The 24167-nt window shown below is 41.9% G+C and overlaps 1 protein-coding gene across 1 annotated transcript in view; it reads right to left on the bottom strand.

The window, feature by feature from the left end:
- Nucleotides 1-2440: 2440 nt before the first annotated feature.
- The window catches only part of PPEF1 (protein phosphatase with EF-hand domain 1), a 37827-nt gene continuing 16100 nt past the window's right edge, over nucleotides 2441-24167 (bottom strand). The window contains exons 7-16 of the mRNA XM_075263765.1: nucleotides 22210-22376; nucleotides 21879-21915; nucleotides 18739-18888; nucleotides 11696-11977; nucleotides 11203-11388; nucleotides 9848-9990; nucleotides 6035-6141; nucleotides 5317-5480; nucleotides 4122-4206; nucleotides 2441-2798 (exon numbers count right to left, since the gene is read on the bottom strand). Of these exons, the coding sequence (XP_075119866.1) occupies nucleotides 2599-2798; nucleotides 4122-4206; nucleotides 5317-5480; nucleotides 6035-6141; nucleotides 9848-9990; nucleotides 11203-11388; nucleotides 11696-11977; nucleotides 18739-18888; nucleotides 21879-21915; nucleotides 22210-22376 (1521 nt within the window). The 3' untranslated portion in view covers nucleotides 2441-2598. The remainder of the gene's footprint in view (nucleotides 2799-4121; nucleotides 4207-5316; nucleotides 5481-6034; nucleotides 6142-9847; nucleotides 9991-11202; nucleotides 11389-11695; nucleotides 11978-18738; nucleotides 18889-21878; nucleotides 21916-22209; nucleotides 22377-24167) is intronic.

A 24167-nucleotide genomic window follows, 5' to 3' on the forward strand; every position in this document is an offset into this window, starting at 1 on the left:
CTATACCCAGGATGGAGGTCTCTGACTTATGCCACTGTATAGACATAAAGCGTCATATTTTCCATTGCCTGCATGTTTTCTTTAACCATCTCACACTTCATAAGAAAGTGTAGTAGGCTATGCTTTGTGATACTGTAAAATAAAGGAATACTGACACATTCAGGCCCAGCATATGTCAAAGGATACTCTTTTGACAAAGGTTGGCCACATGGGAGGCCTATGGACATGTTTAGCCTGCAGCACATGAGATGAGAACTGAGCCTTATAAACCTGGAGAGAAATAACACACAATGATAATAGTGACAATATGCAATGTGACAGCTCACTATCTGCGCAGTGACCTCAGCACGTCACACAGCATGGCCACCACACGCCACCATATTGTTTCTGTATTCCAGATGCATGCTGCAAAGTGAATCTGAGGTAATATGGCCGTTCTCTTCACCTTGTATAGAAAACAATTAAAAAGTGTATTCTCTGTAAGTGACGACAGATCAGTAAATAAGATTGTGTTTCAGCATAGATTTTTATTTAGTAAAGAATAGCATAACACAGTCATATAAGTCTTCCCTACGAGAAAACAATTCTCCATGTTGAGCCTTTCCCTTATTATTCTTCTTCTTGGAAATATACAAATAAATTGAAAACTGGGTATCGCACTTCCTCGTGTGTGTCTGGTGAATGTTGACACCATCTGTACTGATAAAGAGGCCTAGAATTGTTAATTCAGGGGGATAGAAAGATTTACTTAGACTTAGTCAGGTGAGGTGACGTCTGACACACCATACATTTTTTGAGGCCATGTTTGGTTTATAAATTGCTTCTGTGATGAAAAAGAGACACTAAGGGATCGTTCACACGGGGGCGGTGGGGCGGATTTTGGCGCCGAGAGTGACGCGGGTCGCAGCTTCTCCTTCCGGAGTTGGCTCAAATGAATGGGCAGACTCCAGAGGTTGCTGCCGCCAGGCGGAAGATGCGGCCCAGCGAGCCGCGGAATCCGCCTGAAGAAAGGGCAGCTCGCTCTAGAACTCTCATAGACCACCATTGTATGGAGGCGGATTTTGAGTCGAAATCCGCTGTCACAATCCGCCTCCTTGCCCCCGTGTGAACTAGCCCTAAGAGGGCACCTATAGGATATGGGGTTAAACTAGTACAGCACTCACTATACAGTATTCAGAACGAGTGTTTCAGGGCCTATGTGCTGTGTATGGCAGCCAAGTTGAAAAGGCTATTCAAAAGGAAGTGACATCACATCCGTTGGTCACATGGTAGTGTTACAGTGCTCAGTCCTATTAAAATGAATGAGACTAAACTGCAACATGTCCATGTGACCAATGGACGTGATGTCACTTCCTGAGAAGAAAGCAGCCATGTTATCTAATCCTGCACAACCCCTTTAACTTGTACAGTAGATTTATTGCCCATGTAACAGAGTGAATGGAAACATATGGACATAGATTACAAACCATCTACTAGAATATATTTTACAGACAGATTACAATATACTGTAATAAAATAATAATTCAACCAATAATATTCATATAATTAAGAACTAATAACATGTCTAAGGAATATTCACACATGGAGAAATATCACATGAATGAAACGGATTTTCAATGACAAAATTTCAAAATTTTTGCAGCCACATGTAACCTTACATCTCTAAATTTTGTGTATTTTAAAATAGCTATAGCTAGATAGCTACCTAGTGGGGTAACCTAATGGGTAGTCAGTGGCACAACTAGGAATGGCGGGGCCCCGTTGGTCAGGAATGGCCAGGTCTTGATCAAGGTAAAAGAAGAACATTCACTACAATTTATTACAATTTACAATTTTCATTACAATTTTCCAAAAGCTTTTTTTAAATATAATATTTTTTTTTTTTCTTGAGAATTATTCATTTTAAAAGGCTAAAATATATTTTATTATTTTATTTCCTATGTCTTATTCATTTACGTTTTTTAACTTTTAAGCTTCTGTAATCTGTAGTCTAAATGGCCCAAAATTGTTTATTTCTTGTACATTGAGTTTTGATAGTATAAGTAGTATTTCTAACATCTACATACATTTCTACAGACCATTTTACTCCCCTTTATATTAGTTTATCATCTTTAAATAGATTTCATTGTGTGTTTAAATAAATAAATTCTTGCACGGTCTCCTCCTGCTACAAAGACAGCCAGTCTAGATAACACTATAGACCTCCCTTTATATGGCTAAAGTCTTGAATTGTCTCAAAAAGGTTGTTCTGCATTTCAGAGTAGCGCGGCATAGAGACTATTAGTGAATAGCAATAATAATGTTGGATATACTTTTATGAATATGTGTATCTATGTTTATAACTGAGCCATAGATGACAGTGCGTAGTTCCTTATAACATGTATATATACCCATATATAAGTCCAACATTATAGATTGACTGCTGTACGTGACTGTACATAATTCTCTTCTCCATCATACATGGCTGACCAGCCTCTGCTCTTAGCAGTACATGCATCGTACAGAGAAAGCCCATTGACTTCATGGCTTAGAGACAATGACTTGACTCTAGGTGATCTTGAATATGAAATTATTCTTCATATGTTAGCAGCACGGCTTTCATCTTTTGTTACTATTCTTCCTTTCAAATTTGTGAACCACACGAAAAGCTTCCAAAAACTCATTAAAGTCGATGCTCCCATCCTTGTTGGAATCTATGCTATGGGCCAAGTCATCTATAGTTGAATCATCTATACTGATATGAAGGTGGGAGCTGAAAAGTTTCCAAGTTTGACGAAATTCATCAATGGATATCAAACCTAAAGAAGATGTGAGATGAAAACATTATGATCTGTAAAACATTATGATCTGTTTATATAATATCCATGATAATAGATTTACTATTGAGTTTATGACTAGACACAGCCATAAACATGGTGCATCTAGTTTGGGCTATAAATTTTGACATGCAAGGTATGTGGGTGTGGATTTACCAAAAGGGGTGTGATGTAAGTGTGACATGATGCAGCAAAAATCATACTGAAGCAACTGAAAGGTAGTATAAACACAGACTAGACAGTCTAAGGGCGGGTTGACACCTGCGCCCGGTCTCCACTTTCAGGTTTCAGTCTTCTGCCCAAGATACTGGACAGGAGATGGAAACCAGCAGTCAGTTTTCATACCCATTCATTTGAATGGGTTTGCAAAGTGTCCACCCGTGAGCATCTTCTGCTCTCCGCGGCGAAACCATTTTTTTAACCGGACACAAAGTCGGACATGCAGGAATTAGCGTCTGGTTAAAAAAAAATGATTTGGCCACGTTGACCAGAAGACGCTCAAGGGCGCTCACTGGGCGGACACTGACTGCCGGGTTTCCATCTCCTGTCGGCAGAAGATAGAAATCCACAAAGCGTAGATCGGGCACTGGTGTGAACCCGCCCTATGATACCACAGATTTATCATCCAGCATTTGTAGACTGCCTTTCTAACTCTGCCCTGTCCTTTAGTAATTCTGAGTCAATGTATTATATCACTGCTCAGAATGCCATGCCTGTCCTTAATAATTTACATACATTAAGGCAATGAATCCTACTCCAATGATAAAAGATATTCTTTGTTAGATATGTCCACCATTAAACAGCTTGGCAACTCAAGGTAAAATATACAGGGTAGTTTGTACAATTTCTTTATATCTTCAATCTTCATTACTTACAACATAATCTTAGTTACTTTCCTGGGATAATGCCAATAGAAATCTCCTCCTGAGACATGGTATAATATTACATTTCAATGTTACATCAATTTAGCTGTGTACCTATTGATCTGATGCCATTTGGTGTTCACCAAAACTACACAATTTCTTTTGCTTGATTTTAGATTATAAGTAACTATACAGTACAAATGTTGACAAAAGGATAAATGGATATGTGTGTATTTTGTAATAAACTACAATCCCTTGCTCCCCTTTTTGTATGTTTATTTGCGGAGTGAGTTCCTTTCCAAGCACTAGTGCATTTTAGAGCGCCATGTCATTGTGCTTATTCTAATATTTGCAGTTGTCAAGGTGTATGACGTACTTCTGACTGATATTTGGTCCCTAACAAAGAAAGTTCTTATGTTACAAAAAAAAATAAAAAAAATACCTGAGTGATCCTTATCAATGATATTGAAGATGATCTCAAGGTCTGCTTTATATCTATATAATGTCTCAACCAAATTTGGCTGAACCTAGTGGGAAAGAACATATATATTGAGAAAAACAAACAGTAAATGAAATTGGCAGTATATAGGTATACACATATGAATTAGTTCTAATAGTACAGGGGTCCCCAACCACTGGTCTACAGACCAAGACTGAGCCATTGTTTGTTTTTTTTTGGCGTGGCGGGGTGGCCTCAGTCTTAGCTGGATACTTCGTGCTAGGCCACGTTGCTATTGTAATGTGTAAACTATCAGGTAGTGCAGCATCCTGTAGCTGCTAAGGATGCCGTGCTATTGGATAATTTACATGTTGCCATTGCAACGTGGCCTAGTGCAAAGTATCCAGCCTTGGTGTCTAGTGATTTGCTATGTCTGCTTAGATGCTCGTGTCACGCCCGCTTGTCCCGCAGAGCATCCCGGCAGAGAGCCTTCCTGTCCACATGGTGGAGCCCGCTTCTAACCTCGCCACCATATGAACAAAGATCCTTCCCTTCCCTACCCTGCTGGGCCATGGAAAGATGGTCTAGCTTGAAACCGGTCCCTGGTACAAAAAAAATTGGGGGCTACTGTACTAGTTTTTATGCAGTGCAAAGAACGTATTAGTCAGTCTAACAAACCATTTCTCAAGGGTGACATTTTAGAGCTAAAAGTAGAACATCATACAAAATAAATTCTTACTTTTAAAGCAGTAAGTTATCCTACAGAACAAAATAGTTCAATAAAGGTTACATTGAAATTATGGATAAGAAATAGAAGTTATTACATTGAATAATTTCACTTTTGGTCCTTCTAGATTTCAATGGTGTTGCTTATACAGAAAAAAAATTCTCAGGATTCTCACATCTGACTACAATCCTGAAGAAATAAAGCAATAAACAGATGGCTGCTTTCTGCTAGAAACTTGTGCGATACCTGTCCTTGAGTTGTGTCTGGTAATTCAGCTTGACTGCATTGTAGTGAATGATCCACAAGCAACTGCAAGGAAAGTGTGGACCCAGAAACAACAATAAACATGGCAACAGCCTTCTTCCATTCTTTCCTACTCTGATTGTGTTGATAAATTTTATCAGATTTTTGAAATTGTGTATTGAGATTTGGTACATTGAAGTAATAGAAAAAAAAATAAGCCACACTTACTTTTTTATTGGATTTTTCCATTTGCAGATCTTCAAAACATGACAAATATTTTACATTCCCATCAGAAGCCAGTCGTACAAGTCTTGAGCGTAATGTCCTCCAAGGTAGATCCAGATGGAGTACTGCCTCCATTGCTGACGCCCAATCACTGACGGAGATTTTTCCTGGTCAATATATAATGATTTGCTATTTGAAGAATATATAATTTTATAGAAATTACAACTGACAATTCACATTGTCCAGTTTATTGCCTTTCAATACACATTTGAAAATGCTCAATGCTCTTGTGTAAACGTACACAAAAGAAAAACAATGAAAAAAATCAGCACTCACTCATGTGCTTGTGGTATAAAAATGAATGAAACTGTCAGTTCTTAACATTTGTTTGTCATCAGTATGTCACTTATCAGTTTCCGGTCTGTGTTTCAAATGTGTTTGACCAAACTCACTCATCCATGTATGGGGTCCATCAGACAAAGATAGGAGTTAGTAATAGGTATTTACTGTCAGTTAAAAACTGTCATATGAATGGTCATGTAACTGACATTATAAAAAAGTTCAATAAATATCTATTTTATTGATTAATTAAATTCAGAGATAAAGAATATAGAAAACAAGTTATTGTTCTATATAGTATAGAGTTACTACTATATGGGCATTTCAAATATGGGAACCTCAAACCATCTGTATCAGTGATGTGAAAGGCTCATTTTTTTACCTGTATCATCTGGGTCATATTCTTTAAAAGCTTTTATAAGGTCAGAGCGATGGGCAAAGAACTGTTCCTGTAATGCTCGAAGAGCTGAGTCTTCAACCGCATTTATCCTGCAAGAAAAGAAGCCAGCAGTTCCTAAGTTACCAGTTACTAAGATTTTATGTACAGTATTTATATTACTACTAGCTGGTACCCGCGACTTCGTCTGCGGTGATTGTAGCAGTGGGTATATACAGGCGCGGGTAAGGTTTTCGTACTGTGTATAAGGTATGGGATATAAAATGTAACTGTGTATCTAGGTTTTGCTGTAATTCTGAGAACACGAGACTTTTGTGTTGAATGTAATTTGTATTTCAGCCGCTATATAGTGTTGGTATAAACTGTACATAGTGTCTTTGGGACAGAGGGATTTCAGGTTAATATACTTCGATATACGACATTGTATGATTTGTTATTTTGCGCCAGTACATGTAAGTTTTGGGCACAGGATACTCTTGAGCAAGCAACATAAAGTCTGGCCCTGTGCATGACAGTTTAGTAACTCCATGCGCCTCTTATTAATAGCAATTAACCCCATCATGTCCCTCACATTAACCCCTGTGTAAGAGTTACTGATAGAGATGAGCGAGTACTATTGGGATCAGCCGATCCGAACAGCACGCTCGCATAGAAATGAATGGACGTAGCCGGCACGCGGGGGGTTAAGCGCGCTGGCTACGTCCAAGCAGAAGTACCAGGTGCATCCATTCATTTCTATGGACCGTGCTGTTCGGATCGGCTGATCCGAACAGTACTCGCTCATCTCTAGTTACTGATATGTGAGAGACTTGGAGGTAATAATTAAGTATATTCATTACTGAGGTCTTTTATTAGTCCCTCCATGTCTCACATATTAGTAACCTTTATATGGGGCACACAGGGGTTAATATGAGGGACATGATGGGGTTTATTCCTATTAATGTGAGGCACATGGAGTTACTAACACTAAACTAATAACCCCAAATGCCTGACATTAATGAGAATAGGAAGTAAAGGAAGGGAGCTGTGTGTTTCTTACTTTCAGTTTGCTAGCAGCTTTGGCAGGAGCTATCACTATAGCAGGCAGAGACTTGAGCGACTAAGCTCCACCCCCTGGGTTTCCTGCACACCTCGCAAAGGGGAGTGTCCTTATGCCTCAGCTCTAGCAGAGACTTCATTTAACTCTTGCAGGTCCTGTGCTGCTGGCGTGCCAGTGAAATATGGCAGGAGTGCCACTCTTGGCATGTGTGCCAGGGGTTACTGACCTCTGCTGTAGGGGGTAATATGAATTTTGTGGCTTGCTATGGTCCAAAGTGTGTGAGATTGCAGAGATAGTGATGTGAGTTTGGGTTTTGTGGGGGTCCTGGGAAAAACGTATGTGTGCTATTGTGACGAAATGTAGCCTATTGCGCAATCGAGTGTAGGGACTATGTTTGTGGAAAATTTCAGCCAAATCGGTGGAGCGGTTTTTGCGTGATTGACCGCCAAACATCCGAACATCCAAAGGGTCCTGGGAAAAACGTATGTGCACTATTGTGACGAAAAGTAGCCTATTGCGCAATCGAGTATAGGGACTATGTTTGTAGAAAATTTCAGCCAAATCGGGGTCCAAAGTGTGTGAGATTGCAGAGATAGTGATGTGAGTTTGGATTTTGTGGGGGTCCTGGGAAAAACTTATGTGCGCTATTGTGACAAAAAGTAGCCTATTGCGCAATCGAGTGTAGTGACTATGTTTGTGGAAAATTTCAGCCAAATCGGTGGAGCGGTTTTTGCGTGATTGACCGCCAAACATCCGAACATCCAAAGTCACAAACCCACAAACTCACAAACATTTCACATTTATAATATTAATAGGATATCATTTTCATGTTACAATTTTACGTTTATAATAAGTTACCTAAAATTCCACATTAGTCTCATTCATCAAAAGATTGTCATTGTAAATGAAAGGAAAGGGTGAACAGCCTAACACTGATCTATGTCCAAGACTCAGAAAAATTTTCAATATTCAATTCGAGAGACCAAAAAAATTCAGCACAAGTACTTTTATCATACCCTGACACCCCTTTCACTTGAAGGGACGTTCATCATTCCCAGCCAATCACTGGCCTGATTTAAGAGGTGGAGATTGGAAGTCTCCTGGGGTCAGTTATGTGCCAGCAATGAAGAAAACAAAACCACCTGCTGAGAGACTATTGCAACCCCTGAGGGAAGAGAATTAGAGATGAGCGAGTACTGTTCGGATCAGCCGATCCGAACAGCACGCTCGCATAGAAATGAATGGACGTAGCCGGCACGCGGGGGGTTAAGCGGCCGGCCGACGTCAAAGCGGAAGTACCAGGTGCATCCATTCATTTCTATGGAGCGTGCTGTTCAGATCGGCTGATCCCAACAGTACTCGCTCATCTCTAAAGAGAATCCATCTGCCCAGAAGCCTAAAGAATTGCTGCCAGCCACCAAAGAAGGGAGAAAGTATGTCAAGTGGAAGAAGATGAGGTTAGTTACAACCTCTGAGCAAGGACCCATAAGCATCCAGGTAACGTGGGTATCTTGGGAGTTCATCACATCTGTCCACACAGACATATTGGGAGAGGCAAGATATAGATTCATTGGAGGAGAGAAAAGGCACCATATCACCATCTTTATTTTGGGCATCCCTCTTCCCAAGTCTGGGACCAAACACCACACTGGATCTCCATTACAACTAATACCATCAGAATACCATTCATATGTTAACTGTTGGCTCCGTAAATTTACATCATTGTTCAACTGCATTGCTGTCTCCAGAGCCATTCCTATGCTTACCATCATGGCACAATCACACAGCTGAGAGTAGAGTAGACCCCTCTCCAACAGGAAGTGCCCCCCCCCCCCCGGGAAAAATACTACTCATCAGGTATATTGCAGACTTCATCAATTCTATCCATCCTATGGGGTGGGTGGGAGGAGTTTGGTTGATTGTCCTTGGCCTACCATTGACAACACAGCTACAACTACTACATCCTTCCTATAATAACGTCTATTGGGTTGTGGCAGATGTTCTTAATTCTAGATGCTTTTAGTAAGCATTAAAAGAGTTGTTCAAGACTAGATACAGTATAGCAATCCTTAGGATAATCATTAATATCATACTGGTGAGAGTCTGACACACAGCACCCCACTAATCTAACCCTCCCAAGAATAGGCCTGAATATCTACTCTTGAATAATAAGTTACTCAAGGGTAGGCTGTTGCAACCCTTCCTTACTCTTAATTCTCCAAGCATGTACACTATAACCTCGGGTGGTTTAAAAATCGCTAAGAAAGTTTTAAAAGTTGCATTTCCATGAACAACCTCTTTCAGAATACAATCCCTAGGTTGATCAACTCCTGAAATCCCAACCATTCATATGTTTTCCAATGAACATTTTAGAAAAAATATACATAGACCATACATTGTAGTATTATAAATTGATCTACGCTTTTTTTTTTAAGAATCCTCATGATCAAGACATAAAGTAAAATGGCGGAAGTGTTGGGACCAATAAGCAATTCCAAAATTCATTTGGAAGGTCTGGAGATGGCTGTGTGGCTGCAAGACTCAGCCGTGCAATAATTACTATCAGGACTTGTGCTATAGAAGCCTTTGTAGTAGACAATAACACAGGTGACCAGGGAGTCAAAGTGCCCTGTAAATGTTACAGTGTAAATTCATAATGTGTTTTGGAGTCCTAAAGTCCTCATTAGCATATTCAGATCTGTAAATGTCACATTTCTGGTGACTGCAAATGTAAAGTACGGAAAAAAATACGCTCTTACCGTTGATGAAGTGTGAGTTTGCGTGTGGACTTACTGACTTGATATTGCACAAAGCGTGGAATTAGATCTGGACACAGTTTCAGATATGCCCCCCTGTTACTTCCTTCATCATAGTAGTTAGATGCAGAAAATATGGTTATAACCTATAAAGAAGATGCAAAAGCTGCAACAAAGATATCTTTAATGTACATTATAATAAAGATATACATGTAGGTCTATTTGGCCAAAAATGCCAGAGCATGTATTTGCTAAAGTAGTTTTCTATGCAAAGTTTATGATCCAAAAGTAACAAAAGGTATAAAACTTTCTATGGATATTCAATTAAACCTAGGACATAATAGCTTCAATTAAACATCCATAGTCCAGTCACATTAATGTGGCCACCTGTCAAAATCCACAATAACCACCTTTCGTAGAGCGGACCGCTGCGAGACGTGCAGGAACAGAGGGGATGTTGTGATGATGTTCACTGGGATGTTGAGCCTTGCTGACTCCAGTGCCGTGGCCAAGTGCTCTAAGTTACGCGGTTGAGCATCCATGGCGCGAAGAACCCGATCAAGGTGGTCCCACAGATTCTCCATTGGGTTCAAGTCTGGGGATTTTGCTAGCCAAGGGAGTACGGTAAACTCATCCTCGTGCTCCTCGAACCACGCACGTACACTGCGAGCTTTATGATACATCACATTGTCCTGCTGGTAGATGCCATCATCCTGAGGAAAAACATTTTGCATGTAGAGGTGAACATGGTCCACAAGGATAGATGCATACTTGTGTTGATCCATCGTGCCTTCCACAATGATGAGTGCACCCAGATGGCTGATGACACGTGCCTTCTGCAAGTGGTTATTTAACATTGACGTCAAAAGCAGGCGGTGGTCACATTAATGTGACTGGACTGTGTATGAGCCCTAGCATAAACCAACCTATGACAATCACCATACAGATCCCCCCACTCCTTCTGTTCTAATGCTTCGCCTATAACCCGCTAGTCTCTACTTTCTGCTCTTTTTTTACATAGACATGTGACTTCAGAGGCATTGGAATGGTAAGGGAATGCTAAGGAGAGTTTGACTTTATTTTACCAGAAAACTGGTGAGTTATACCAGAAATCTATGGCAGTCCTGACTGGAGTAGACTTATTAGGAGGCCAGAGTCTCTTAACAATTCAGGCGCATCTCGTGCCAGCAGAAGAATTTTCCAAAAATTCTTTCCTAGCTGGGGGTTTCTTAAGTTATTTAAGTACGTGCATTATTATATCATTCAAGCTGCAATACCAGACACAACCTTGGAATATGAGAGGCATTGTTTGATAAAAAAAAAATAGAATAGTTTAAGTAGATTTTAGTTTTTCTTACCCTTCCATTGTGGCCTAACTCATAACCTTCTTGTTTGCATTCATGTGATCTGATCAACATTTTAAAGTTATATTGGTCAAGTAGTTTTTTTGTTACATCAGGTCCAAAGTAACAACCTCCACCTCGAAAACTGTTTGGAGAGCAACCATTTTGGTTCCTTGGATCACTCCACAATATGTCCACAACCTTAGCCAATAAGAAATACATGTTAGCAAGGTATACCATTTATCACAGTAAAAATTATGTATAAAAAATATATTTCAAGTGTTATAGTATGGAACATCAAGTAATAGAAGAATTTAATATTGTAACTAAAAAAAGAAAGTGACACATACACAATGAAGCAATGTGACCTCTGCAGCAGATTAAAAGTGGTGAATAGTTTGATAGATGGAAAAGAGATTACTAGGTTTGGGGCCCTAAACTCCAGCCATATAAGGATATGTTGTTGTTTAGGGGCCCCAAACCAGGTGATAGGTTCAATTTAACAGACCTGTTTCCATTCCTTTTGTTCATTGACTGTTAATTCTGGAGTCATATCAGACAATTGAATACTTGAATCCAAGTACTGTATTTCTAGAATACCATTTCGGAATTCTTCTGGAAGTCCACTAGTGTACTGAGGAGTACTTGAGACCATTGGTGAAGAGAGGCACTTGTCTGCAGCATACTGTACTCCAAGACTTGAAGATCCTGTTTGTCTTTGGGTTTGTTTAGAACCTTTACAGCCATCTAGAGACAACTCTGGTCTTGGGGGTCTCAAAGCTGATTTATACTAAAATTGACAAAAAAAGTATTTATTTTAGGAGAAGGGTGAAAGAAGGGGCACATAGTGATGTACAAAGAAGAACAAGGGAAAGCTAACAATTGACCTCCACTGAGGTGATGTGTTCTACCACCCAGTATAGTGGTGTCAGCTATCTGTTCGCACATCCCCACCCATCTATGACTTTTAGCACTTCCTCATGCATTGCTGCCCAAACAGTTCTTCTAGAAATGGAATCCTGCAAAGGTTCTCATCACCCAGTAAACAATGGAACCAATCAGAACACTAACTCTCCAAGGGCAAAAGATAGCAGGGTGTCTAGTCTGGGAATGGAGAGATAGATCTGGATATCATCTATACATACAGTAGATGATATAAAAAATGGAAAGAACAGATGAGTTAACAATGGTCATATTATAGGTATAGATGTAGCAGAGAAGGGAACAGCTTACTAAGCCTTGTGGTAAGCCAACAGAAAAGGGTATGAAGGGATGAGACACTAGATGTCTTGTTGCAAATTCAAGGGGTGCCTAGTAAGTAAAGATTATGGAGGTGTAAGGTTTAAGCATGGATAATATATTCAAATGTACTGTACACAATATGTTTTTACTTATTCCCGACTTCAGAAGTCAGTGCCACGTACTATGGCACACCTAAATAACAACTGCAACAACCAAAAGGGTTTTTTTTTGGAAAAGATGGCCTCTATACAGTTAAGCTATCTGAAATAATTGAAATAAAGTTACAGCTAAATCTGGAAGATCCAACTAGTGATGACTGTAGAGATGATGACAATGGAAGATTATAAGGATAATCTGTTTTCCCTTAGACTAAACAGCAGCACAAGATGGGGTATTCCTGCCCCTTTGTGCTGTTAGGACAGGTGGAACTTTTAATTAGCTAACAGTTTTTCCCCCTATAAGAGGCCGGAGAGACCTCCTCCCCCCTGTGTTAGTCAAAAAGTATAAAAGGCAATATAACTAGAGATGAGCGAGTAGTATTCGATCGAGTAGGTATTCGATGGAATACTACGGTATTCGAAATACTCGTACTCGATCGAGTACCACTCGCTATTTGAATGGAAAAGTTCGATGCAGAACCAGCATTGATTGGCCGAATGCTATACAGTCGGCCAATCAGCGCTGGTTCTTCTCCTACCTTTAGAAGTCTTCTCTGTGCAGCTTCCCCGCGGCGTCTTCCGGCTCTGAATTCACTCTGCCAGGTATTGGGCCTGGGCAGAGCCGACTGCGCATGTCTGCTTGTAGTGCGGGCATGCGCAGTCGGCTCTGCCCAGGCCCGATGCCTGGCAGAGTGAATGAAGAGCCGGAAGACGCCGTGGGGACGCTGCACGGAGAAGACTTCTCGGAGGATCCAGCCTGACCCTCACACATGGACTTGGTAAGTGTAATTTGATCGAATGTTGCCTACCCCTGAAATGAGCATTTTCCCCCATAGAGTATAATAGGATTCGATATTCGATTCGAGTAGTCTCCCTATCAGGGAAAAAAGTAATGAATGGCTCCGAGGCAGCCAAAGCTTGTAATTCTCCAACCCTTTTGGCAGAGGTAATTGCCAACAAGAAGGTTACCTTGTAGGAGAGATATCTCCAGTCCACTTCTGTTAAGGGTTCAAAGGGGGGAGAACAAAGCCCCTGAAGCCAAGTCCCATTGCAGGACAGGGGGCTGTACCTGAGGACGGAGCCTAGAGGCCCCTTTAAGGAATTGCTTTATTTGATGATCCTGTGATAACCGGGTCCCTAGAAGAGCGGAAAGTGCTGAAACCATGAACCTTCAGGATAGCTGGAGTTAGCCCCTTATCCAGGAACTCCAAGACCGATTCGATAGCAGAGTTGTTAAGCTGCCTATCTGCACACCAATCTTGAAATATCCGTGAGATCCTTTGGGAACTCCTGTTAGTTGAATCCGCTCTTGAATGGGCCAACGTTCTTAGAATGACCTGGGACCATCCTCTATTTCCGCATACGGCGGGGTCAACCTCCAGGCAGTGAGGTTGAACCTGTCCAGGTCCTGGCAGAGCTGTCTGTTTAGAGTTACCAGGTTTTGGACTTGTGGAAGCCTCCAGTAGGTCCCTCGACTCATCAGAATGAGGTGGGTAAACCATGCCCTCTTTGGCCAGAACGGTGTGATCACTATTGCCGAAGTCTGGTCGTGCCTGAGTTTCACCAATACCTTTGGAATCATGGGAATCGGAGGAAAAACGTATGCCAGTTTGAACCTCCAAAGTATTGACAGGGCATCTACCGCCAAAGGATTGTCTTCCCGGTAGAGGGAACAAAACTTCCTCACTTTGGCGTTGTACTGGGTGGCCATAAGATCCACCTCGGGGAGACCCCACATCTCGGTGAGATGATGAAAGATGTCCGGATTTAGGGACCATTCGCCTGTCATCACCAAGCCTCTGCTTAGCTGATCCGCAAGGATATTCAGCCGACCTCGAATATGAACCGCTGATAGTTGTGAAAGATTCCTCTCCGCCAGGATAATATTAGATTCGTCACCTGAAGAAGCGAGGGGGATCTGGTTCCCCCCTTGTTTGTTGATATATCGGTCTGCTGTTAAGTTGTCTGTTCTCACTCTCACAGCTTTCCCTTGCAGGTGGGGTGCAAACATTAGAAGCGCATGGTGCACCGCAGTGAGCCCTCGCCAGTTGGACGAATGAGCCTTCTCTAGCTGGTTCCAGGTCCCACGTACCGGGGTCTCCCCCAGAAGCACTCCCCATCCTGTGAGGGAGGCATCTGTGGTCAACAGGGTCCAGGATGTCTGGACCATGGACTTCCCGTCTCTGAGCTGGGACCACCAAGCCAGTGATCGACGGGTTCTGATGGATAACTGGATAGGTTTCTGTAGCCCCGAAGGACTGTGGTTCCAGACTCTCAGGATCTCACACTGTAAGGGGCGCATGTGCCATAGGGTCCACAGAACTGCCTTGATGGCTGCGGACATGAGACCTAGGACCTTCATGGCGGTCCTGATAGTAACATTCCGGGTTGTGGATAGGTGATGAGCCACTTGACCAATCTTCTCCTTCCGAGGAGGAGGCAGGGAGATCGTCATGCCGAGAGAATCCAGGATAAACCCCAGAAATTGAATCCGGGTAGATGGAACCACTATTGACTTCTGCCAGTTTATTAGCCAGCCCAGCTCGTTTAGGAAAGTCACAGTGGATTCCAACTGTGTGGCAAGAACCTCCTTTGACTGGGCTTTTAGGAGCCATTCATCTAGGTATGGGATAATAAAGATCCCTTGGAGGCGCAGGGCAGCTACGACCGGGGCCACTACCTTTGTGAAGGTGTTGGGGGCCGAGGATATGCCGAATGGGAGAGCCGTAAATTGGAAATGACGCAATATTCTGTTTAGATACACCGCAATTCTTAGAAACCTCCTGTAAGGAGGGTAAATGGGTACATGGAGGTATGCATCCCTTAAGTCTAGGGTGTCAAAGTCATCTCCGGATTGCAGGAAGGGAAGGATCGATTTGAAGGTCTCCATGCGGAACCGTACCCTGTGAATAAATCGATACAGGTATCTGAGATCGATGATCATATGCCATCCGCCTGATGACTTTGGTACTAAAAAAACCAGACAGTAGACGCCTTGACCTCATTCTGCAAAGGGAACTGGTTCCAATGCGGCTTTGTCCACGTACTCCTGAACGGATCTCTCTAGATAAAGTTGCTTGATGCCCTGAAGAGGGCGGGTCCTTATGTATTTGTCTGGTGGAAGAGAGGAGAAGCTTATTCTGTAGCCGGCTTGAACAACTTGAAGGACCCATGGATCTTGGATAAGCCGTGACCAAGTGGACATATGATGAGACCAAATAGCCTACCCAGCTCATCTAGATGTGCTCTCCTCAGAGAGGGAGGCATAGGTAGTCAACAGGGTCTGGCGTTAGCTGGACCATGGCCACTCTCCACCAGAGAGGGATGCATCAGTGGTCAACAGGGTCCAGTTAAACTGGACCACAGACTCTTCATCCAATTCCACGTTATTCCTATGCAACTTTTCTCTAGATTCACTCCCACTAGAGAGAGTGAGGCATTGATAGTCAACAGGGTCCGGCACTAGCAGATGGAAAACCAGCTGGATGAAAGACAGATTTTGAGGAATAACTAAATTGGCTTGACCCAGACTGCTGAGTTTTTTGTCAGCTGGATGACACAGCTTCCTCCATCCAATTCCTCATTGCCCATATGGGAATCTCCTGTAGATGCACTCTCTACCGGAGAGGGCGGTATCTTTGGTCAACAGGGTCCAGACTATCTGGACTATGGTCATCCAGGCCCCATGGGTTGTGATTCCAGGCCTCAGACTTACCTTCTGCAGGCCACATGTGCTATATGGCCAAAGGGACTGCAACTGCAGATTCTGACATAGTCCCACAATGGAGAAATTTCAGTGATACAGTTTCATAGATGGTACAGTAGCATATAACAAGAGAGAAACACATACAAGCTCATGGCAGATAGAGAAATACTAGGAATCATAGCAATTAAAAAAGAAAGAAACACAGACACACTGCAGGATCATTTAGTTCTCTCTGTGAAGTGATGTTAATAATACAGCCGACCGTGGTTGGAGGATATGAGGAGGGGGGTCACAGCATGTAGATATAACAGGGCAAAAACAAACAAAAAAACAACAATGTTTTTTTGCAGAGGTGGGGGACATATGCAGCTATCATGATAACATGTGGCAGTTCCTTTGGTAGGTAGTGGGATCTCATGCTCACAGCTGATAGTTCGGTATCTTGCATCAGCACTATTGTCCATTAACCACAAAAAAAAAAAAAAAAAGCCACAAATGTCCTTCATCACAAGCCCTCCTCCTCCTTTCTTCTTAGCACTGTGTTCTACTGCCCAGAGAAGTCTGAAGCCATCCAGGTAGACAGGGTGCTGCTCTCTTGCCAAGCTTCCATAAACACATGGGGTAGGTGGGTGATGGTAGGTTCCCAGGTTGTAACAGAGTCCCACGTGTCCACAGTAATAGAAAGAAATACCAGTCAGCTGTAGGCATCTTCCCACATCAGCAATAGACACCAAAAATCATCTCCTTGAAAGAAGAAGTCCACACTTCCATGCAGGTCTCTCCTCCAGCTTTCTCTGCCTCATGGTGTCCATGTGGTTCTTAGCTCGTGGGCGGGATGGTAACAGGTATGTGTGCACACAGGAAAACTCCAGGTCTTGAGTCATTGCCCATGATTTAACAATAGAAACTCCACAGGGTCTTCCATTCGATTTATAGTTGCTAATTCATAGTGCTAGTTTGCTTAGTTAGAGGATTCTTGAAGATACAGACAAAGAGAGTGAAAAGGAAAGATAAAGGTTGCTCTTGGAGCTCTGTATTGAGGCAGCCACTCAGTGCAGGCGCCAGGAAGTAGACCCAGTAACCTTTGGCAGTTAGGATGGAAACCCGCTGTGTCACCTATAGATAATGCACTGCTGATAGATTTTCAAGCAGACAGAGTCCAGGATGAAGTTTAGAAACTTTTTCCATGTGGATGGACCATGAGAACCACAAGTACCTTATTAACTTTTTTTTTTGATCATATCACAAATGCAAAAGTGCAACTGGGATTTAACTCAGGATACTGTGGATTCAGGCATACAAATCTGTAATCCTACAGACTGAGCCACTAGTGCTTCTATTTCTAAGTAAGACCTCTATGAAAACTGGGAGAGGGAATCTTACCAGAAATCTGAATGCACTCCTTTACCCAGGAGATAAAAACATAAATGGAGGGCTCCTAGATGGAGGACCCCATACTGACGGCAGTGCAGATATACATAAAAATGCCTTAGAGCATACACCATCATGTGAGCAATAAGCAAATATGCACCTAATAAGTAATGATAGTACATAGGTATATGAACCCTTCTTTTAGGTTTACAGCATATAGTCCCCACTTAGGAATTAAATGCACATTGAAAAACTGCAAGACATAAAAACTTTGGTTGGACCTTACCATAATGGCTGTGAATCAACTTCCACGTTGTAAAGTTGACAGAGTGCCCATAGCAATAGAAATTAGTGCTTTTAGTCTCTGCAGTGAACACACAGGGAAAGCTGAAAGAGGACACGGCTTACCTTACTGCAGGCAGTAAATGAACTGCAGCTGAAAAAGTCAGTAACCTGCACAAGGCAGGTAAGACAAGAGACTGCAGTATAAACATAGAGCTTTCTCTCAGAAAGAAAGGGAATGAGAAAAAAAGGATCTAAGACACCTTATTCTAAACCATAGAGGAGGCCACAACCTCCTCCACCTGTCCAGTCACAAAGGACAAAAAAAAACACAGGGGGGAGGGGGAGGAGGTCTCTCCGGCCTCTTATAGGGGAAAAACTGTTAGCTAATTAAAAGTTCCACCCGTCCTAACAGCACACAGGGGCAGGAATACCCCATCTTGTGCTGCTGTTGGGCGTAGGGGGAATAAGGTTTATCCAATTATTTCTCTGCCTATTAGTCTTTGGGGCCGATTTATTAAGACTGGTGCTTTGTGGATTGGTCATAATTAATGGCCTCTGTCCTCTTAATCATTTTAGCACACCAGAAATGAACGCTATGTCAGTCTGTTTTACAGCATGGCTTATATTATATCTAGAATCTTTCCCAATTTTTGCTGAAAAATCTAGGAATAAATTACAACTTTTCATGCCTTGTAAGCCATAAAACTGATGTCCAAATCATGATAAATCGACCCCATTGATGCAACCATCATAGTAACCCATAGTAACCCATAGTCTAGTGTTACTCACCTTGCTTCTTTCAATAGAAGTAAGGTAATCCAGGTCTGTTGTGTCCGCAATGCCCCCATGTAAAATTAGAACCTTGCTGTCAATAATAGTAGCGAGGGGCAGATGACTATATATGTCTTCAAGTAGATGAAGTATTTTCTTAGCATGGATCTGCAACAAAATAGTTTTTATGATTTACTGTAATAATTTTTAACGCCCTGTCAGGCTTAAATACATATTCTTCAGTGGCATAACTAGGAATGGCGGGCCTTGTGGCGAACTTTTGACATGGGGGCCCCCCCTGACCAACACGGACGCTGAAGACCTTGATTGACCCCTCCCCCACACACATTCCTGCGCGCTCTATTATGCCCCATAGTGGCCCCAGTACACAGTATTATGCCCTATAGTGGCTCCAGTACACAGTATTATGCCCCATAGTGACCCCTGCACACAGTATTATGCCCCATAGTGACCCCTGCACACAGTATTATGCCCCATAGTGGCCCCAGTACACAGTATTATGCCTCATAGTGGCCCCTGCACATAGAATTATGCCCCATAGTGGCCCCTGCACACAGTATTATACCCCATAGTGGCCCCTGCACACAGTATTATACCCCATAGTGGCCCCAGTACACAGTATTATGTCCCATAGTGGCCCCTGAACACAGTATTATGTCCCATAGTGGCCCCTGAACACAGTATTATGTCCCTCTGTGGACACCCATGAACAATTATTATACTCTGGGGTCTTTTCAGACCCCAGAGTATAATAATCGGAGACCTAGGGGGGCATATAAACATAAAAAACACTGTCACTTAACTATTCTATGCTCTGCTGCAGTCCTCGGTGGTGTCAGCCATCTTCAATGACGTCAGGGCGTCACATGACCCGGGATGCAGGTCCCAGTCATGTGACGTCAGATACATCACACAACTAGGCCAAAGCCTGTCTGGAGCACGGAGAGGTAAGTAACTGTGTTTTTTTATGTTCTGTTACCTTTCCTGGGCCTTTGATCATTATACTCGGGGGTCTGAAAAGACCTCCCCCGAGTATAATAAGAGTGTTTGTGGGGCCCATGGCGTCACTTACCTATCCCAGCCCCTGCCACGATGGGTAAGTAAATTGGGCCTGTTACCGGCTGGAGTAACTCCAGCCAGTAGCGGCCTATAAAAAAAAAAACAAAAAAAACAACACAGCGGTAGAGGCTGTTGCCGGACCGCTAATGTTCCAGGCCTGTGGCAGCCGCTACCCCTGCTACCCCAGTAGTTGCGCCACTGATATGTTTAGTTTTTGTGAACGCAAAGAAGTTGTCCATAAATTACAGAAAACTCAGAAGTGGCCAAGTTTGGTGCAAACAGATACAGTCCTATGAAAAAGTTTGGGCACCCCTATTAATCTTAATCATTTTTTGTTCTAAATATTTTGGTGTTTGCAACAGCCATTTCAGTTTGATATATCTAATAACTGATGGACACAGTAATATTTCAGGATTGAAATGAGGTTTATTGTACTAACAGAAAATGTGCAATATGCATTAAACCAAAATTTGACCGGTGCAAAAGTATGGGCACCCTTATCATTTTATTGATTTGAATTCCCCTAACTACTTTTTACTGACTTACTGAAGCACAAAATTGGTTTTGTAACCTCAGTGAGCTTTGAACTTCATAGCCAGATGTATCCAATCATAAGAAAAGGTATTTAAGGTGGCCAATTGCAAGTTGATCTCCTAATTGAATCTCCTCTGAAGAGTGGCATCATGGGCTACTCAAAACAACTCTCAAATGATCTGAAAACAAAGATTGTTCAACATAGTTGTTCAGGGGAAGGATACAAAAAGTTGTCTCAGAGATTTAACCTGTCAGTTTCCACTGTGAGGAACATAGTAAGGAAATGGAAGACCACAGGGACAGTTCTTGTTAAGCCCAGAAGTGGCAGGCCAAGAAAAATATCAGAAAGGCAGAGAAGAAGAATGGTGAGAACAGTCAAGGACAATCCACAGACCACCTCCAAAGAGCTGCAGCATCATCTTGCTGCAGATGGTGTCACTGTGCATCGGTCAACTATACAGTGCACTTTGCACAAATAGAAGCTGTATGGGAGAGTGATGAGAAAGAAGCCGTTTCTGCACGTACGCCACAAATAGAGTTGCCTGAGGTATGAAAAAGCACATTTGGACAAGGCAGCTTCATTTTGGAAACAAAAATTGAGTTGTTTGGTTATAAAAAAAGGCGTTATGCATGGCGTCCAAAAAGAAACAGCATTCCAAGAAAAACACATGCTACCCACTGTAAAATTTGGTGGAGGTTCCATCATGCTTTGGGGCTGTGTGGCCAATGCCGGCATCGGGAATCTTGTTAAAGTTGAGAGTCGCATGGATTCCACTCAGTATCAGCAGATTCTTGAGAATAATGTTCAAGAATCAGTGACGAAGTTGAAGTTACGCCGGGGATGGATATTTCAGCAAGACAATGATCCAAAACACCGCTCCAAATCCTCAGGCATTCATGCAGAGGAACAATTACAATGTTCTGGAATGGCCATCCCAGTCCCCAGACCTGAATATCATTGAACATCTGTGGGATGATTTGAAGCGGGCTGTCCATGCTCGGCGACCATCTAACTTAACTGAACTTGAATTGTTTGTCCAAAATACCTTTATCCAGGATCCAGGAACTGATTAAAAGCTACAGGAAGCGACTAGAGGCTGTTATCTTTGCAAAAGGAGGATCTACTAAATATTAATGTCACTTTTCTGTTGAGGTGCCCATACTTTTGCACCGGTCAAATTTTGGTTTAATGCATATTGCACATTTTCTGTTAGTACAATAAACCTCATTTCAATCCTGAAATATTACTGTGTCCATCAGTTATTAGATATATCAAACTGAAATGGCTGTTATAAACACCAAAATATTTAGAACTAAAAATGATTAAGATTAATAGGGGTGCCCAAACTTTTTCATAGGACTGTATGTATAACATGGTCATCAATTTTGTTGACTATAGGGTGAACACACACAACAAGGTATTGAAAATGGACTTCACATTAATCCACTGGTCACCAGACTGCATTCATGTCTATAAGGAGCTCTCCATTCGGGACAACCTTCTTGAATACATTTATGTACTTTACAATAACATATGAACTAACCTTGTACTTCTGCATTACTTCTTTTGTGAAGCCATACCTGAATAAAATGATACAATATAAATGATAAATGCATATTTTACATTTCATAGAACTGCAGGTTTCTGCAGAGTCTTATACATACAAATAAGGATACCAAGAAGTTCTCAGAATAAAACAGTGCTAGACATCCCCCTGAGCATTTGAGAGGGGAGCAGACCCTTGACAGGCTGCAACTTACAGCACAAGCACTTGGAGGCCATATAGAAACACATATGGCCTAGTGGTGAGAGCTGCATGCACTTTAGTGCTACAATGTGAATAGGTATATAGATATTAGTATAAAGAATGGTACCTCAGATTCATGATGGGGTCCTCGTGATTTCCTCTATTCAGATGTAAATTATTAGGGTAGATGAGGAGGAATGCAAAGAGGATTATTAATATTTCTATAGAATTCTTCCCTCTGTCTACAAAATCTCCATTAAAAAGGTAAGTATTCTCTGGTGAGGGGAGACCGTTCTGTAGAACACAAGAATGAGGAATTATAAAGGTTACAGAGATCTCATTTATGAAAATATGTGAAGAGATGGAACGAGAGACGTCCATAGAAATCAAATTCCAGATGTTTTTCGCTTGCAAAAAATAACTCTTCAATAGCAATTTCCAGGCCGTTCACTCCATAACAATATACCCAAATAAAAGAAAAAGAAGGAAAAATGCCTGTGAGGCATACAAAAATAATAATGGTATTTACATGGGCAGAAAAAATCTGATAAAAAAAAGAGAAATAAAGCAGAGGAGTAGAAAAAGTGCACATATTACTGTTGGTCTGATTCATAAGATAATACCGCTTATAACACACCAATTTTGCATTACATCCTTAAATAATAGAATTCAGATTTGCCTTCTTTGGGTCCTAAAAAACATTAAGACAACTTTCGTGTCAGGGTAAAATCACAGCATTGCTGTGACATGGCTACATCCGCAGTGCTTTCCTAGAAAAAGTTACCGTATATACTCGAGTATAAGCCGACTTTTTCAGCAAAGTTTTTATGCTGAAAAAGCCCTCCTTGACTTATCCTCGGGTCAGAGTCCAGCTGCCACAAGGTCCGGGGTATTAGGAGGCCCGGTGACATAGGCTTACAATGAACTCCAATGATATCCACACGTATATGTATAGTATTCTCTAGTTACAGTATAGATTCATTATTGTACTTTCAGATAATAATAATAATAAATTTTATTTATATAGCGCCAACATATTCCGCAGCGCTGTACAATTTGTAGGGTTCAAATCCAGACAGAAAGATACATTACAAAGAAAATCATTTCACACAATGGGACTGAGGGCCCTGCTCGCAAGAGCTTACAATCTATAAGATAGAGGGGGTGACACAAGAGGTAGCAGGGGCGGCATTGCTTATGCAGAGGTCAGACACTTTTGTAATAGAGGTGACTGTCATTGCATAAACATAAGACTTTATGAGCAGTCGACAGTCGTGTCCTGTAACATGTGGATGGAGCTTGGACAGATAAAGTTATCCTTAGATGACATCATATCATGTGGGGAAGTGTGGGAGCGGAGACAGAGGAGGGTTAAGGGTTTACGTTAGACATTGTGATAGGCTTGTCTGAAAAGATGTGTCTTTAGTTTGCGTTTGAAACTGTAGAAATTGGGAGTTAATCTGACTGTCCGGGGTAGAGCAGTCCAGAGAAGTGGTGCAGCTCGGGAGAAGTCTTGTATACGAGCGTGGGAGGTTCTGATAATAGAGGATGTAAGTGTTAGGTCATTGAGTGAGCGGAGAGCACGGGTTGGGCAGTAGACAGAGATGAGGGAGGAAATGTATGGAGGTGTGGCATTATGGAGAGCTTTGTGGATGAGAGTGATAACTTTATATTTTATTCTATAATGAATAGGCAGCCAATGTAGCGACTGGCACAGACCAGAGGCATCGATGTAGCGTCTAGCCTGATAGATGAGCCTGGCCGCTGCATTCAGAATAGATTGTAGAGGGGAGAGTTTAGTGAGGGGAAGACCGATTAGTAAGGAGTTACAGTAGTCAAGGCGAGAATGAATCAGAGAGACAATAAGTGTCTTTAGTGTATCTCTGGTAAGGAAAGGGCATATTCTGGAGATGTTTTTGAGGTGGAGGTGACATGAACGTGCAAGTGATTCAATATGAGGGGTGAAGGAAAGGTCTGCATCAAACATGACCCCGAGGCAGCGGGCCTGCTGCCTAGGAGTTATAGTAAGGCCTGAGACTGCAATGGATATATCAGGGACAGATCTATTAGATGGTGGAAACAGTA

Source organism: Leptodactylus fuscus, chromosome 2, assembly GCF_031893055.1.
Source record: "Leptodactylus fuscus isolate aLepFus1 chromosome 2, aLepFus1.hap2, whole genome shotgun sequence".
NCBI classification, from domain to species: Eukaryota; Metazoa; Chordata; class Amphibia; order Anura; family Leptodactylidae; genus Leptodactylus; species Leptodactylus fuscus.